Raw genomic sequence first — 17,798 nt, forward strand, 5'->3', positions numbered from 1 at the left:
CCAGTTTTTGTACTCTGCAATGTAATATGCCAAAAGTAGCACAGTGTCAAGTTACCAGTGCTTGCAGTATTTATATGCAGTACTTTCACTGGAGACATAAACTCACCAACCACTTCATTAGTTACAAGTATTCAGCTGCTTGTTGACACAAAAATGCTATCAGCCAATCACATGGCAGCAAAGAAAGGCGATTTTAAGTGACTTTGAACATGGCGTGGTGGTTGGTACCAGACCAGCTGGTCTGAGTATTTCAGAAATTGCTGATCTGCTGGGATTTTTCCACACGACCATTTGTAGGGTTTACAGAGAATGATTCAAAAAAAAAATCCAGTGAGCAGCAGTTCTTTGTGAAAATTCCATATTTATGCCAGAAGTCAGAGGAGAAGAGCCAGACTGCTTGGAGCTGACAAAGGCAACAGTAACTCAAATACCCACTGGTTACAACCAAGGTATGCAGAAGAGCATCTCTGAATGCACAACATGCCAAACTAGATGGGCTACAGTATCAGAAGACCAGACCGGCTGCCATTCCTGTCAGCTAAAAACAGGAAACTGAGGCTATGTTTCGCACAGCTGTAGCACAAGCTGAGCATCGTTTAAACACCTACCTGAGTATTGTTGCTTATCATGTCCATCCCTTTATGGCCAGCGTACCCATCTTTGGTTGCTTTCAGCAGGATAACATCATAGCACAAAGCTCAAATCATCTCAAAACTATTTTCTTGAACATGACGGTGAGTTAACTGTACTCAGAAAAAAGTCCTATTTTTGTGAATGAACTGGTTAGATTTTGATGGCAAAAGGCCAACTTCACTGTGACCTTACAAAACATTTATATGCTAATTATACTAACATTTCACACAAATGAAGAAATGGCATAAATCTAAAAGGTCAAAGGCCAACTTCACAGCGACTCATAATGCTGTGCCATAACACTTTTAAGGTCATTAAATGCCAGATGGGTGCCAGATGCTAATTTGATGACTAATCTTTCATGCCAAACTATAAAAGTCTTTACCACAAGAGTCTGGGCACACATGGAAGCATCTTGCACCTTGATTTGTTGGCAGAGGATCATTGCCTCAAAGTGATTAGTTTATATTTCCTCCCAAACAATATTATATATTTAATAATCATCTGTTGATAGGATTTTATAAATACATTTGTTTCTAAATACTGTCAACATAAACTTGTTGGTTTTATTCTTTGGTGGAAAAACTCTGGAATGCCATCAGGATTTGTTTACATACAGTAGACCTACAGCAACTTCTGCTTACCAATCAACCAACAACAATACTGAGTACTGTCCATAATTAATATCAACCTGCCCAATACATTAAGCTCCTTTCTTTATCTTCAGTATCATTTGTCATTTCTGAAGCAAAAAGGTCTTTTAACCCATCACCATATATATTCATAAAACATGAAACATGAAGCCGGCGACCACATACACACACCCCGTTGCGGTGCGGGCGGCCCGGGTTCGCGTCCCGGCCTGGCGCTGATTTGCCCGCGTGTCTTCCCCTGTATCTTTCCCCCATTTCCTGTCTCTCTCCACTGTCAGAAAAAGCCGCTGTGGCCAAAAATGGGGGGGAAAAAAAAAAAAGTATTTTGTACATCTGCACTGTCTTTGGTCATGCAGGTCACTAATTTTGTCTGAGCTCGGTGCTGTATGCAGTGTGCGGCACATTTTTAGAGCTTTTAGTTTGCTGAAAGCAGCTGCCTGCCAGAAGGACTAAACGATGAACTTTAACATTTTTATAGAATGGTTTTGGGGGTTCTGATTCTGCTCTGTGCACCTGTATATGAAAAGGTCACAAGGATGCAAGTAAAAATCAGAAGTCTGATGTCTGACATTCCATGAAATGAATTCACTGTGTTTATTTCAAAAATCTTCACTTAAGGCATTTATGAGACACTGCATAAAGACACAAATGGCCACTTGCGGGATGTCATTACTAGTCTAAAGGTACAATGCTCTATCATGACATGGCAAGTTGGCAACCTGTCAAACATCTCACTTGCATAAAACAGTCATTCACAATGAGTAAATCTGAAATCACAGTTATTAATTCCCATTGCAAGTAAATAACACACCACACATTCAAAATAAGACTCTATAAAGTATGCACTTCTAGCAGTGTGAGAGCCACATTAGAAAAATAAAACAACCAATACACACTCACATGCTTGCTAACAGCGTCAGCCCCCCCCCCCCCCCCCCCCCCCAAAAAAAAAGTAGGAGCTAATTTCACAGTAATCAGTAATCACAAGTGAGGTGATTAAATGGTCTTCCTCTAAAATAAGCCTCCTAAAAGACTCAAGTCATTTAAGATTTCAAAATCAGAAATTACTGATATGTTAATGTCAGTACAAGTTTGTGTGGAAAAAAAAAATTAGTGAACAACATGCTCATACGCTTTTTTACTTTTGTCTTCCAATCATTAATCCCAAACTTGGAAAATGAAGCTGTGTGTGTAATTGTGCTTTTTTCTTTAACCACATACAGACTGAACATGGCCTTTCTATGTGATTTTTAGTCTGGTTTTAGAATTAAATTAATTCTAATTTGCTCTTTTTTAGCACCAAATCAGAGGGATGCATTAAGTCTGTTAGTACTATTAAATAGCACTTTGATAGTAGTACATAATTGGTACATCAAACTGAAGGCAGAGCTTGCACCCAAAAGCAAACAAAGCACAGTATGGCCCATTCAAGGATTCATATTTGCTTAAAGCTGCACTGTGTAGTTTGGTACAAGTATAAAATTAGAATAAATGTTAAAGTAATTTCTTCTTATGATAGGAAGATGAGAAAGACAAATCTTGAACATTCAAGTGGCTTCATTTGATTTTTGGTATACCCACCCAAACTAACCACTCTGATAAAAATGCAGTTCCTCCTTAGTGTATTAAAACATTTATAACTACACAGTGCAGCTTTAGAAGTTCAGGCAATTATTTGCATCAGTTCCATGTAACAAGGAATATTTGGTAGTGTCCTCCTCAGAATGAAGACTCAGATATGTATTACAGTGTAAGAGGAAATTTTTTTATAGTTAGCCTACTGTGTGTTAATGTACAGAGTCAGACAGTGAATGGACTTCCACAGAACAAGAAGTCCTTTTGTCTCGACATGAAAAAACAGACTAAAGACATCAAAATATTATATTTGTGTGAAATCCTACAAACGAACAATTAGCAGCCTCAGGAGACATCTGACAAAACACTAAAAGACCAACACGCACCAAAACAATATAAAGGCTCTGTGGAAATCAAAAGACAAGTTGCTGGTAGCTTAGTTTTGCTGAGTTAGAATTTATACAATCTCAAGTTTGTAGCATGAGTGTATCGTCTGACTTCCCTCCCTTGGCATATACTGCATATCAACGCCTGCTTCTTTTCTGTGAGTTTGAACACCAACTCCCATCCCTTTCCTCGCTTCCTGCTCGTCATCGTTGCCAGTCATCGGAACTTTCACCCAGCCGTCTGTGGCCAGGCCATGTTTCTTCTGGTGCCTCTTGTAGTTGTCCCAGTGGCCGGTAGTGTAGCCGCACTCTTGACATTTATACGGCTTTTCCCCGGTGTGTCGAAGCATGTGCCGCTTCAGGTTCATGCTCTGGTTGCAGCTGTAACTGCACACAGCGCACTGGAAGGGCTTGGCGCCCGAGTGCACCCGCTGATGGCGTTTTAGGTTGGCCAGGTTCCCGCATGCGTAATCGCACAAATGGCACTTGTACGGTTTCTCGCCTGTGTGCACTCGGTGGTGCCGCTTGAGGTTGTCAAAGTGTGCTGAGGCGTAATCGCACTGTGGGCACTTGTATGGTTTCTCGCCACTGTGAGTTTTCATGTGGCGTGCCAAGTGGTTAGGGTAGTGTGTGAGGAAGGGGCAGGCAGCGCAAGTGTAAACTTTGTCACTGCGCTCACCAGGACTGTTGGGAGATGACGAGGAGTCTTTAGTCAGCATTTCAAGGGTACACTTGGCACAAATCTGGGCCGAAGAGCCGTCTTCGTCTTCCAGGACAATGCCACACAGACGGCAAGTAAAAGGGAAAAGAGAGGGTGGGAGGCCGCTACTATCTGCTACACCCCCTCTTGTTGCTCTGCTGCCACTGCTTCCCGTTGTCTCCAGCAAGGGTGGAGGTTGATGACCTGGAGCTGGATTAGAGGCTGCTATTGGGGGTGGAGACGCACCCTTTAGGCCATCAAAGGCAGACAGGTAGTCGCTGTTCTGGGCTGCCAAAGTAAGGTTTGATGTTGGCCGTGCAACCTCTGCAACTTTACAATCAGATTAGACAGCGAGTTATTAGGTACCAAAGATCAATTAAAGATATCAAAATGAACTTTCATGCATCAGCACTGTGCAAATAAAGCAAAAGAAATGAGACACACCTTTGGCTGCAGCACCTGAAACTTCTTCATTAGGTCTCTGCCCGGTCCCTTGCTTCTTCAGACTGTTCTGGCCACTGGTGGGTCGTGGCGGTGCGTCCTGTCCCATCCCTGCAGAGGGTACGTGCATGCGCTGGTGCCTCTTGAGGTTGCCAAGAGAACTGCAGGCAAAAGTGCAGCTGTCGCATTTGTAAGGTTTTTCCCCAGTGTGAATGCGAAGGTGTCTCTGAAGGTTCACCAGCTGGGCCGAGGCGTAAGAGCACAAAGGGCAGTTAAAAGGCTTCTCGCCATTGTGTGTCTTCATGTGACGCTTCACGTGGTTGGCGTAACGCGAGGAGAAGCCACAGAGGTGACACGAGTGCAGTTTGGCAGATCGGTCCTCACCTGTCAGTGTCTTGTCACCCATCCCGTTCCCCACCCCTTCACAATCAAGCAGCGAATGGGAACCTGAGCGAATCCCACTGATGCTTCCAAAAGGTGAGCAGAAGTCTGTACTCTTAGCTTCCCTGGAAGATTTGCAACATCTAAGGCAGTATGGACCAACTAGGTCTATTCCAGGGCCCAGAGGTTCATCGCGGAGCTGTCCACAGCCCCTGCAGGACAAGTAAGGAGGAAAACTGGGTTCAGACTGGGTCGCCCTGCCCTCGTCTTCCCTCCCATTGTCTGTCGTGCTGCGTGAGTTGTCTGTTTCACTTTCCATGCTCAGCTGGCTGTACACAGAACTCTCATCACCCAGAGGATACACAGAGAAACCGATCTCAGCAGCTACTTCTGTGCAGAGAAGACAACACAAACATTTAATTAGGCCACTCTCAGTGCTGTGCTTAAACCTACGTGTCACACCAAAGTTTACATTTGCAACACTGCCTGTATTAATCTTTATATAACTGCTATTAAACAGATATGACTGAGATCAAGAAATCTTATGGAAGAGAATAAAACTACAGAACAACAACAAAAAAAAAGAGAAAATGAACACAGGCAATCATATTATAATACTGTTCAATCCTCAGATATCTGTTATTAATCTGTATTGTTCAGGCACATTGGATAAAATATGAACATCACTATTACAATAGAATTGCATGTCAATCCATAAATAAAAATAATAATATACAGTTTAACCAAATAAACTGAGAAATAAATCAACATAAATTCACTAAGATTCACAAAACTTAATTGTTTTATTTCTGAAAAGTATCATGACTCAAAGTGTCACTGGGAAAATATAAATATACAACTTTAAAAAAAAAAATGGCACCAGAATAGGAATAGCTATATACAGTGTAACAAAAAACAAGCACCAATAAAATTATTTTTGGAAAAAAAAAAAAAAGGGGAATGAAGCACATTTTATACAACTGAGGTAACTGAAAGACTCTGGATACAAAGAAAAACAAAGGACACCTGAAGGCACCAACCCAGGTCTCACTGAATGACTCAAAACTGTCAGACAAATTAAAAAAACAAACAAAAAAACCCAGCATGAACCAGCTTACTGAAGAGATTACATACCCAAACTACATCAAACTCAGTGAGGTAGTGAATCTTATGAAAACATTTTATACTCACAGAGCCGCAAGATGAAGTGTATTTTGAGCTGTTGCAAATACCATCTGAGATTATTCATACATCAAAAAAAAAAAGAGTTATATTGTTCCCAGAAGGCAGAAAGAAAAGCTTCAAGACAGAGCGCTCCGTGCCTTCGGCGATACCTCAGAAAGCGGAAAGGCCAGGAGACCAGCTTCCATCAGCGAGGCTGAGATGAAGTGTGAGAGGCGAGAGCGGAGGCTGCCCTTTTATCCTGGCCCATGGAAACCCCTCGTGGATGATTACCGAGTCTAATGATAATGATGATGACTATAATGGCAAGGCTGCTGCTTCTGATGATGATGATAATGATGATGAGGGTAGATGATGATGATGATGATGATGAGGGGGGAAACGATAATGGCAGTGGGGTAGTGGGAGCAAAGGCAGCAGCAGACGACGACGACGACGATGATGATGATGATGATGATGATGATGATGATGATGATGATGAATAAATGCCCTTTTATAATGGTGTCCTTGATGGTAATAGTCCTATTTTTATGACCCTATATAATAATGGTGTCTCAGTTCCTCTCTCCACTTTTCCATTTTTCAGATCACTCTGTCTGGCAAAGAGGCATGCTGGGAAATATGAGCTCCCATTCTCTTACTGATTCATTGTCGGGCAACACTTCGTTACTGACAAACTATACAAACCTGTGACCTAGGTGAACACCTGGCACACAGAAAGAAAAAAAAATGGCTGAATGTATTTATTATGCTGTTATGTTTAAATAATTGCTTGAAACAAATCTGCTTCAAACTACTCCACTAGTGAAATGCACCATGAAGACCAAGCAGTGTGATTGTTGAAGTCCCTTTAGTGTATAATCAATGGTGCACATTTGATATAATTGGGCTAGATGTCTGTGAAATGTACTAATAAAAGACTACACACGCAGGAGAGTAAATGTGCAAGAACTGAAAACAGAGACACTAAAAGAGTAAAAATTAGATGATAAATAAAAAAGCAGATACAGTAAAGGATGCTGGTGCCACTGATGGTGCACAGCCAGTTCTGCTTTTTGAGAACAAGCCCACATTTCAGCAGCACTCTCGTTGGCAAACTTGTGAATGACAAGTTACTAGCCAATGAGCATCCCCTGGCCAATCCTCCTTTCTGACTCTAATAATGATCATATGTTAGTTGAAAATAATCATTAAACTATTTACTGAGAGAGAGATAAGTGACAAGGGATATTTTCCCATAGACTTCTATACAATCAGAAGCCTTTTTGCACAAAGAAGAGCACCCCCTGCTGGCCATTACAAAGAATGCAGGTTTTATTGCATTGGCTTCACTTTTTTAGATGTGAAAACTATATTATATTAAATACTGTCTTTGGTTAAGCAATAAGATTTTCATAAAATGAAACCAATTTTTTATACACAATTTCACACACACACACACACTCACACACACACACACACCCACACACACACACACACACACACACAAAATAGTTTTCATTTTCAGTGGTCCTTCTGTTGTGCACTATTAGTGCTGCAAACCTTTAAAAACGAACATTCTATACTTTATTTATATTCTACATTTTATCTATTTTGTATTTATTTTAATGAGGCACCATACAAACTTTAAATGTGCTGAGGATGGTGACAATAAATATTTTTGTTCACCACTCATTGAATTTTAACTGAGAAAATGTTCACTGTTTCACGTTCATTCTTCCAGTGCTGCATTAAACCTTTGTGTTAAATACATTGTAACATTTATTGCAAATTAATCACAAGAAATGTGGTTTATTTCATATTGAAATAAGTTAAACAAAAATGCTGTGAAATAGATCCATTTGAAATGTGGCACCAATACTACGGCCCATATTAGACCCAGTAGGCATAGTCTGCACCATTAGGTCAGTCTAAGATGATGCCTCCTCCTGTCAGCAAAGGTTTTTCCTTCCATTTAAAATACACAGATCCTCAACACTAAGAAAAAGGAGCACATGGAACCACAAGCCTCAGCGATTTCTGAAATGAAGGGCAACTTGATACAGCTGCACTTTCTCAGCTCCTTGTGCAACATAAAATAAGACTGTGGTTACGGTTATTTTGACTTCTTTACTAAAACACCAGTTTCTTCAGTTGCACTGTATGCACATACACCAGCTACTCTTGTGTTGTATTTGCTTGTAATTACCAACCACAGAAACCATGGGTAAAAATCAAAAAGATACAGTAGTAAGGATTATAAATTTTATATTTTCTCATAAAAAATTGATTACAAACCTGAGAACTTTTCCAGGCCTAGAATCTTGTTGTCCTGATCAGGATCATCAAACTCAAGGTCTTGTCCTAGAAGGAAGTCTGTGTCTAAGGAGAGGTTTTCTGGAGCTTCAATGGCTACATCATCTTCAGAATCCACTACAGTCACAGAGAATCAAGCGTTTAATCACTAGTATCACTTCCTTAGAATATATATACACACTTATGATGCTCAAAAAAATTAAAGGAACACTTTTGAATCAGAGTTCAGCATCAAGTCAATTAAACTTCTGGGATACTGATCTGGCCATTTAAGTAGCAGGGGCGGGGGGGGGGGGGGGGGGGTGGTTTTATACACACACACACACACACACACATTTTTCCCTCCTCATTTTTCTGTTTTTTCAATAGTTCTGCATTTGGCTAGGGTCAGTGTAATTACTAGTAGTATGAGGCAATATCTGGACCCTACAGAGGTTGCAGAGGTAGTCCAGCTCCTCCAGGATGGCAAATCAATGTGTGCCACTGCAATAAAGTTTGCTGCATGTCCCAGCATGGAAGAGCAAGAGCAGTTACTCTAGGAGAGATGGACACGGACACAGAAGGTATCTGCTCCTTTGTGCAAGGAGGAACAAGATGATCACTGCCAGAGCCCTACAGAATGACCTCCAGCAGGTCACTGATGTGAATGTTTCTGACCAAACAATCAGAAACAAACCTCGTGAGGGTGACCTGACTAGAATACCAGAATTGGCAGGCCCACCACCGGCACCCTGTGCTTTTCACAGATGAGATCAGGTTCACCCTGAGCACATGTGACTGGTGTGAAAGGGTCTGGAGACTAGGGTTTAATCCCGGGATCCGGGATTCCCGGGAAATGCGATCAGAACCATTTCCCGTTTCCCGGGAAACGTTAGACGGGAAACCGGGAAAAAAGTCGTGCGCGTCGATTTGACTTTCAGAAAGAAAAGAAAGCTTCAGAATGTTAAATTTAAGGAAATATTGAGAGAAGGGTTCGTTTAATGCGAAAAGCATTACTCTTCATTTCAGGCACGTTCAGCCTCCGTTTAAGGCTTCAGCCTTCATCTCAAGCATTTTAATAGAGGTATTAAACGGTTGTACTTTTTTCCTCTTTAATTTGTTGAAATCGTAGGCAATGTGTTTACCCTAAGGTATTTTGTATTATATAATTCTATATTATTATATATTGTTATATTGCATTATATAGCCTATAAAATATGCCTGCCCTGAACAATAAAGAAATATCTGTTTAACTTCGAGTGTTTCTTTTCCTCGTTTGCAGCCGCTTACTAACAATCATGAATTAGGATACGGGCCTAATGGGTGAAGAAATTATCATGAAATAGATTGCTTTAACATATTTCGCTTTTAAAATGGAGTTGAGTAAAATGTATATTTTTTAGGCTATAAGGATTGGCCAGTTTTTCAAAAGACGATTCACAGCGAACCTTCTTTAACCCTCAGACACGGTGTTATAAATTTGCTGTTGCCAGAATGGCAATGAGCAAGTCGTAGTGCATTACTCAAGGCCCTGTGTTATGCCATATTATAGTGTAGTACGGTAGTTAACTTTTCAATGACTATTACAGCGTTCCACTGGTTGAGATATAGCGCAACAGATGTCGCCACGACAGCGTGGTTGAGCCTTTATCAATGCTGTGGAGATGAACCGTATTGTTTTGTACCAGCAGTTGTAAAATAGCTTGTTATAATTCCATGTACAATGCAGGAATATTCGAATTATATTTGTTAAGGGAGTGTTGAGGAACGATACAACACCGCATAGCTCGAGCACTCGAATGTCGAGATGTAGGTTTTATTGCATTAATCAAGCCGACGTTACCCCCTACTGGGCATAACAGGACATAGCTGGAAAGCTACCTCTACAATATCACAATAGGTTAAGGCCGACACAGGCTACAGAAGGCCTAATTAAAATAAAAAAATAAATAAACTTTTTCCCGGGATTCCCGGGAAATGACGAGCCATTTCCCGGGATTTGATTCATGTCATTTTCGGGAAAAATATTAAACCCTACTGGAGACGCTGTGGAGAAAGTTATGCTGCCTGTAACATCATTCAGCATGACCGGTGTGGTGGTGGGTCAGCGAGTGGTCAATGGGTTCTGGGTTCCTCCTGTTACAATAGTATGCAGGCAGTTCCCGAAGGATGAAGCGATTGATATCATTGACTGGCCCCCAAGCTCGCCTGACCTAAATCCAATAGAACACCTTACATTATGTTTTGGTCCATTCAACACCGCCAGGTTGCACCTCAGACTGTCCAGGAGCTCAGTGATGCCCTGCCCTTCATACAAGGTCTTGAGTAATCAGGCACCATCATGTCTTAAAGATCTGATAGTACCATATCACCTCAATAGAGCACTTGCCTCTCAGACTGCTGGCTTACTTGTGGCTCTTAGGATACTTAAGAGTAGAATGGGAGGCAGAGCCTTCAGCTTTCAGGCCCCTCTTCTGTGAAACCAGCTCCCAATTTGGATTCTCGAATAGGTGACCCTGAAGCAGCCCTTAAGTTATGCTGCAATAGGCCTAGGCTGCTGGGTGGGTTCCCATGATGCACCTCTTTTTACTCTGCTTATACACAACTCTGCATTTAATCATTAGTTATTAGTAATCTCTGGCTCTCTTCCACAGCATGTCTTTTGTCCTGTCTCTCTCCCCTCAGTCCCAACTGGTTGTGGCAGATGGCTGCCCCTCCGTGAGCCTGGTTCTCCTGGAGGTTCCTTCCTGTTAAAAGGGAGTTTTTCCTTCCCAATGTTGCCAAGTGTTTGCTCATAGGGGGCTGTTTTGACTGTTGGGTTGTGGCAACTGTTTGTTGTGATTTGGTGCTATATAAATAAAACTGAATTGAACTGGTCCAGATTTGGGATGAGATCCCCCAGAACACCATCCGTCATCTCACTAGGAGCATGCCCCGATGTTGTTAGGCATGCATACAGGCACATGGGGGCCATACAAACTACTGAGCCATTTTGGGTGGGTGCAATGAAATTTCAGCAAACTGGACCAGTCTGCCGCATCATTTTTTCACTTTGATTTTCAGTGTCTTTAAATTGAGCCCTCTGTAGGTTGATCATTTTAATTTCCATCAAACAATGTGGCATCCTTTCATTCCTAACACATTACCAAGTTCATATCAGGATAGATGTGTTTTCAAAGTGTTCCTTTAATTTTTAATTTTTTTTTTTAAGCTAGTTACATAGTAAAGCTGAGATATCTACACTTTTCATGAACACATGCCAGTACAATCTTGATGTCTAAACACAAAGGATGTATTATGAACACGAGCTTAGCTGAAAAAGGTTTATGGTAAGAATGCTGCCTTAAATCACCCATGGAGTAACATTTCCCCCTTTTAGTAAACACTAATTTACATATTTTGTTGTGGGGATGTTAGTTTTGAGGATTTATGAAAGCATGATACAGTATCTATTTAAATATGGCTATAAAAGCAAAAAGAAGAAAATTTGAATGATCCTGCCCTACAACAAAAAAATATCTGCAAGCAAACAGATGGAGGTCTTTTACTACAGTTACAAGCAATGATGTGTGAAATTTTAACTTGGTCTTTCAAACTTGATGGAATCTAAACAACCATGGCACAGCTGTCACTTACTTTCTTTCCTTCCTTTTTTTTTTTTTTTTTAAATTACACACAGGGCAATTGAAGGACATAATACTCAACAGCCCATTTTGGTAACTCTTCTAGTACCAGCAGCTTGCTACCATCTACTGGACAATTTAGCATTTGACACAAACACAATAAATTATTCTACCTGTGTGGTGTGGTTCTACTTTTATTTCTTAAATGAACAGATGACTAATAAAACATTTTGTTATGATGTTCTGGTCAAGTAAATGGAAATACTGGCCAGTGGGAAAAAGGCCCATAAAAGCAAAAAATAATGGCTATGTAATGAGGACTGTGCGATTGATCACATTTTAATTTTAATTACAAGTTTGACTTCCACCAGATATCAAATTAACACTTTGAAGATAAATTATTATTTTGCTGCATATTTTTCCCCTTACTTTTAACCATCCAAAAAACAAAAAAAAAAAGTCTAAATTCACTCCCCACCAAGCTATCAGACTTAGTCCAGTTCACATTTATTTATATTCAATTTATTCAGAAATCCACTTCATTAAAAAGAGAACTTTTGTTTAAGCTTAAAAAATTTGCTATTTTTCCCAAATTCTGTAATTATGTTAAATAATCTCATTATTATGCAAAGTGACTGTGATTATGAGTTTTGCCACAACTGAACAGCCCTATGTATAACCGCAACCGCGCAAATACGTAACTACAAGTTGGGACAGGTTTAGACTGTCTATAGATTCACCACATCTGTTCAATGCATAACAAAATTAACCTGCAACATCAATTAGAGTAACTACTCATGAGATTAAGAAAGTGGTTAATGTTGGCCGCATCAAGTGTTACAGTTTTAAATTCTTCATGATGCACCCAACTATTAACGTATCAGTTTATTTTATGCTAATTCGGATACCAGTCAGAATAAGACACACTTAAGAAAAGTCTGATTTACTGCTAAACGTCTGATTTTACAAAGACTAAATAGCACCACAGCTCACATCAATGTCAGAAGTGACTTCCACATTTACACTAATACTGACATTGGATTTGTTACAGCAGTCTGTCAGTATAATTTACATAAAACATTTCAAGTGCCTAAAAAGCCCTGATGTGAGCAGAGGAACGCTCAGGTTACAGTGAATCCAGAGTGACAAATAACTCTAAGCGTGTGGCTCAGGTCTGTAACAAATTTTCCACATTAAAAAATATCTTTGAATACCTACACTTGACTGGCTGTGGATTCTGTTGTTTTTTTCTTGGCATCTTCCAGTCAGCCTCTCTCCTGTTTGCAATGTCCTCTTGCAGACTTCCACAACCATCAGCTCATTCTTATCTGTTTGGAAGATATTTCTCAGTATTTCTATTAACGCAAATACAACCTCACCATACAACGTAATCGAGAGATATAATCTAAAACACTTGCACACCTACATAGAACATCAGTAGAATATCATTTCCATTTGTCAGTGAGATTATCCAAATTTTAATTTACTGCTTTAATTACAATTATAAAACACAGTATTGGTGTGTTTTATGGTGGCTCGCCTTTCTATTTTTTTTTTCTTTTTTAACAGTTTGCTCGATTTATAAGTAAAGGTTTAAATGCCCTTTACAACTTACTACATGATGTGAACCCACTGAGCCAGTGACTGAAGTACTACCTTACTGCAGTGTTTTAATGTGTCTTAATAACACCAGCTGGGGGGTATTACATTGTTATTAACGTAATCTAAACTAGCAGTTTATTCAGTCATAATGGCATTAACAATCTCTTGTAAGGATAACTAACACTGTCCGGACACGTGTGTATCTAGGTGCATTTAAACTGTAAATAAAGACCATTGGGCTACTTAAACAAAATGGCTAACCCATTAGCTCTAGTGCTGAAATCAGACAGAGGAATCCATCCAGTCAAGTAACAAATTAAGTCCAAACATGCTCTTGTATTGCATGCAGCTGGTAAATGTCAGTATACAACAAGAAACGACAGTAATATTTGAGAAACCTGGCGGCGCACAATCTTACGAGTGGCTAATCAAAGCATGTCCTCATCCGCACGTAGTATGATTGACAAGTGCCATCTTTACTTAGTATTAGCCGGGAGCTAAGCCTGTTAACGTTCAGCAAAATTAGCTGGGCAGCTAATGTCAACTTCACTAGTTAGCTTTTAAGCTAACTTACCTAAAAAACGTAAATATTCCTGCCGATTGAGATGGGTTTTACCGTTGGTTAGAATGCCATTAGGTGTGAAGTGTTTTTCCTTAAATGTCCAACGTCTGGAGATCCGCCATTTCTTCATGAGCTGCGGTGACAAAGAAAGGCAATTAATGGTATTTTTCATAACTTAATTGATTTTCTGATTCGCCTGTGATCCAGCGGTAGCAACAACAAAGACATTTCCGCCTAATGTCCTTCAGAATAAAAGCGACATCTCTGTTTAATGGTAAAACTTTCATTCGCCACATTTGGGTGCTATTTTACATTCTTACAGTTTCATTTATTTTTATTTTGCTGGGAAAATCGGGAAAAGGTGCAAGGATTTATTTAAACATGTGTAAGTATACATGGATGATCCCACACTGGCTCTGGGTAGGCCAATTCATGACTAATAGTGGTCCATTGTGGGTTTGTCTATCCAGGGATGCTTTTACTGCATTGGCATATTTGAAATCATAGTCCTACTCAAAAAAAAAAAAATAAAAAATGAAGCTGTTGCCAAACGGATGCTTTCCAGGTGATGGATGAAAATAGATGATTTGATTGAAAAATTTGGATTTTGGATTCATCACTCCATAAGCTCTGTTACCATACATATAGGTAAGGCTTTTTTTTATGAAGTGTTTTGATGTCATGTGTCACATGAAAAGCTTCAGTACAAGTGGGCCTTAATTCAGTAGGTCTGCAGAACTTTTGCTGAAGATATCCCAGGATATTGCTTCATGTAGCATGTTGTTTTGATGATCGTGGTGGAGAGTCCTTTTGAATTGGTATGTCTAAAATGTCCCATAGATGTACAACTGGCCTGAAAAAAGATCAGGTGGCATATAATTCACCTAGTTTTCATACTTGTGAAACTAATCACTAACCTAATTATGGGGGAATTGTCACCCCGGAAGAGACACAGGATTCTCTCACTATAGCGATAAAAGGCTCAGGTATTTGCTGTAATTTCTAGCAGTCTGTAAAAGTGCATTGGTAAGATTTGAGCTTGAGTGCAACAGCTGATTAAAGAGATCAGCTTGCCATCCTTGGTATCCTTGTTTTCTGCTTTTCAAAAGTGTCACACCTTAAAGCAGTTTGTCCAAGAAAAAAAAAAAAACATATCAGATCAGTCTGTGTTAAAGTTTGTTTGTCATCATTAATGTAATAAATGGGACTGCACAGTCTGCTTTAGAATTTTTTTATCCACAAAAATGTCTGTAATTTCAGAGACAACAGTGTTACCAAAAAAGTTGATTTAACTTTTCCTGTTTAACAGAGTTTCTCTCACTTTAGTACTCCTAAGTTTTGTTTGTTTGTTTGTTTGTTTGTTTGTTTTCCTTCTGGTAATTATGTTTTGTTTCAGATAAAAAAAAAAAAGAAAAGAAATACCTTTTACCACCCAAATGCCAGTGGTACCTAAAGTATCTCCAGAGTAAATCAAATGAACAAAAACTTAATTTAGCAGCCATTTTAACTCTTATTAATACTGGAGTGTTGATTTTACTGGTATTGTTATTAAATACCAAAGTGCAGTGCTTGAATCTTAAAGTAAAAAGAGCTTTAAGCCCTCTGCTTTTATTGTGAAAACCCCGGACGCAGGCCGGATGTTTTATTGTTCCTTGCGGGATGAATCTTGACTCCACACTCCATTGTAAAGGTTGCATCTCTCGTCCTTAGATGTTTCCGTTTCCGAAAATAATTTCCGGCTGCTGTACCTCAGTGTAGTTGTAGTTTTTGTGCATATAGTAGGACCATATTATGACCATAAAGCTAGACACAGAAAATTGTTTCTGCTTACAAAATAGCCAACACTGGAACATCAAACCTCCACAGATCCTATTTCAAACCTTAAAGTGAGGTCCACTGACCACAGGCTGACATCGACTATGTGACTATGAGACTGACATCAGTTAAACAGAGCTTTTATTGAATAGTTATGTGACAAATAAAAAGATCACCCATGCAAAGTAATGCTTTGTAAATTTTACATTAAAGCTGTAACTCAATCAAGAACAACACAATGGACAGTCACTGTGTGGCCCACTGATGCTACCTCTGTGTTCCAGGACTGTTTTGCATGCACTGAGTAGCCCATTTTCAGAGACACTGCAACAAAAGGAAGCGATGCATACTCATTCAGGAGTATGCATCAGCTGTCACCAGCTACATCAGTAAGTGTGTCGATAATGTCACCTCCACCAGAACATTCACCGTTTACCCCAACCAGAAGCCCTTAATGAATGCAAAGGTTAGACGCCTTCTGAGAGCACAGGATTCTGCGTTCAGGTCAGGTGATGCAGACGCATTAAGAACTGCAAAGAGAACTCTAAATGCTGGTATCAAGAGAGCCAAGGCTGCATATGCCCTAAAGATCCAGAATCACTTCAAAACCAACGACCCCTGGAGAATGTGGGTGGGTACTGAGAGCATCACAGACTACAGTAGGAAAGCTGCTGTATGTTCCAGGGACCCATCTCTACCTGATGCTCTTAAGACCTTTTCTCCTCGCTTTGAAGCATCTAACAAATCTCGCACCATCCGACTCACCTCATCACCAAACGAGCAGGGACTTCTACATCAGGCTGCTCTTCCTGGACTTTAGCGTCGCCTTTAACACAATCATTCCACAGACATTTGCTCATAAACTGGACACGCTTGGCCTGAGCTCCTCACTATGCAATTGGGTCCTGGACTTTTTAACAAACAAGAAGCAGATGGGCTGAATTTACATCATCACCTCTTCCCCCCATCACCCTCAACACTGGCTCCCTTTAGGAATGTGTCCTCAGCCCTCTGCTGTACACACTGCTTATTTATGACTGCTCACCCACATTCCCAAGTACCCACATCATTAAGTTTGCGGACAACGCAGGAGTGGTTGGACTCATCTCAATTAACGACAAGAAAGAATACAGATTGTAGGTGGAATACATGGAGACCTGGTGCAAGTACAACAACCTTTGCATCACCGTGTGGTATGGGAACTGTTCTGTGGTATGGAAACTGCTTTCTTTCTATCTATGTAACATGTCTGAGGAGGCTGGAATCTGTGCAATTCTGTATTTTTTCTGTGCAAAGACACAAAAATACACTGTTATGAATAAAAGCAATATTAATACATCACAATGCAAAGTACAATACAAAGTAGGCCAATCATCCTCTCAGCTATTTAGGAAGGTTGATCAAAGGCCTATAGACTTAACTAGGGCTTAAATCTAGGTTATCTGAAAAAATACAGAAATGGTCTGCCTGTAAAACTCCACTGGATATCTTTGTACATATGAGTACTTCCCCATCAACATAAATAATGACCTTGGATTAAGAATTCTTGTCTACTAACCCCAATCAGAGTGGGCTGCAAGAAATCCCAGAGAACAAAGGGATAGTGTGGGTTCTCTGACAGTTAAAAATAGAAACAATCACTCAGTGGATACAACAGCAACCTGTCACATGTCAATAGAAATGACAAAAACCACACAGCCTATCTGGCAGGTTTACTGGGACAAAATGTAAAAAAGAAAAAGGAGTCCTGCGTGTAGGCAGCTTTGGCACTATATTTGAAACGTGTGAGAATGGCTGTGTTTTTATGGGAGTGGGCATTTATGAATAGGAGATCCTGGGATTCTGCGTCATCTCATTGGCTCGCGTCTCTGCAGTGTGCGTCCCCTCAGGCCGCCGCACAGAAAAGCCATTAGGCAGCTGCTGCAAGAGGGAAGCCTCTCCTCACTGCGGATCTCCTTTCCTCTGCTCGCC

At 40.2% G+C, this 17,798-nt stretch overlaps 1 protein-coding gene across 4 annotated transcripts; it reads right to left on the bottom strand.

Moving 5' to 3' along the window:
* Nucleotides 1-2,212: 2,212 nt before the first annotated feature.
* Nucleotides 2,213-14,234, bottom strand: znf513a (zinc finger protein 513a). 4 transcript variants are annotated; one of them, XM_030720795.1, is made up of 5 exons: nucleotides 14,067-14,234; nucleotides 13,067-13,176; nucleotides 8,229-8,363; nucleotides 4,392-5,159; nucleotides 2,213-4,277 (listed from the first exon to the last, which is right to left on the bottom strand). In XM_030720795.1, exons 2-5 carry the CDS (start codon nucleotides 13,104-13,106, stop codon nucleotides 3,319-3,321), a joined length of 1,902 nt encoding a protein of 633 aa, XP_030576655.1. In that variant the 5' UTR covers nucleotides 13,107-13,176; nucleotides 14,067-14,234; the 3' UTR covers nucleotides 2,213-3,318. The 4 variants fall into 4 exon arrangements, with proteins under 4 accessions (XP_030576655.1, XP_030576654.1, XP_030576656.1 ...); XM_030720794.1 differs by having other exon boundaries at nucleotides 14,025-14,234; XM_030720796.1 differs by lacking the exon at nucleotides 14,067-14,234 and adding an exon at nucleotides 13,869-14,017.
* Nucleotides 14,235-17,798: the final 3,564 nt, after the last annotated feature.

The sequence above is a fragment of the Archocentrus centrarchus genome, chromosome 24, assembly GCF_007364275.1.
Source record: "Archocentrus centrarchus isolate MPI-CPG fArcCen1 chromosome 24, fArcCen1, whole genome shotgun sequence".
NCBI classification, from domain to species: domain Eukaryota; kingdom Metazoa; phylum Chordata; class Actinopteri; order Cichliformes; family Cichlidae; genus Archocentrus; species Archocentrus centrarchus.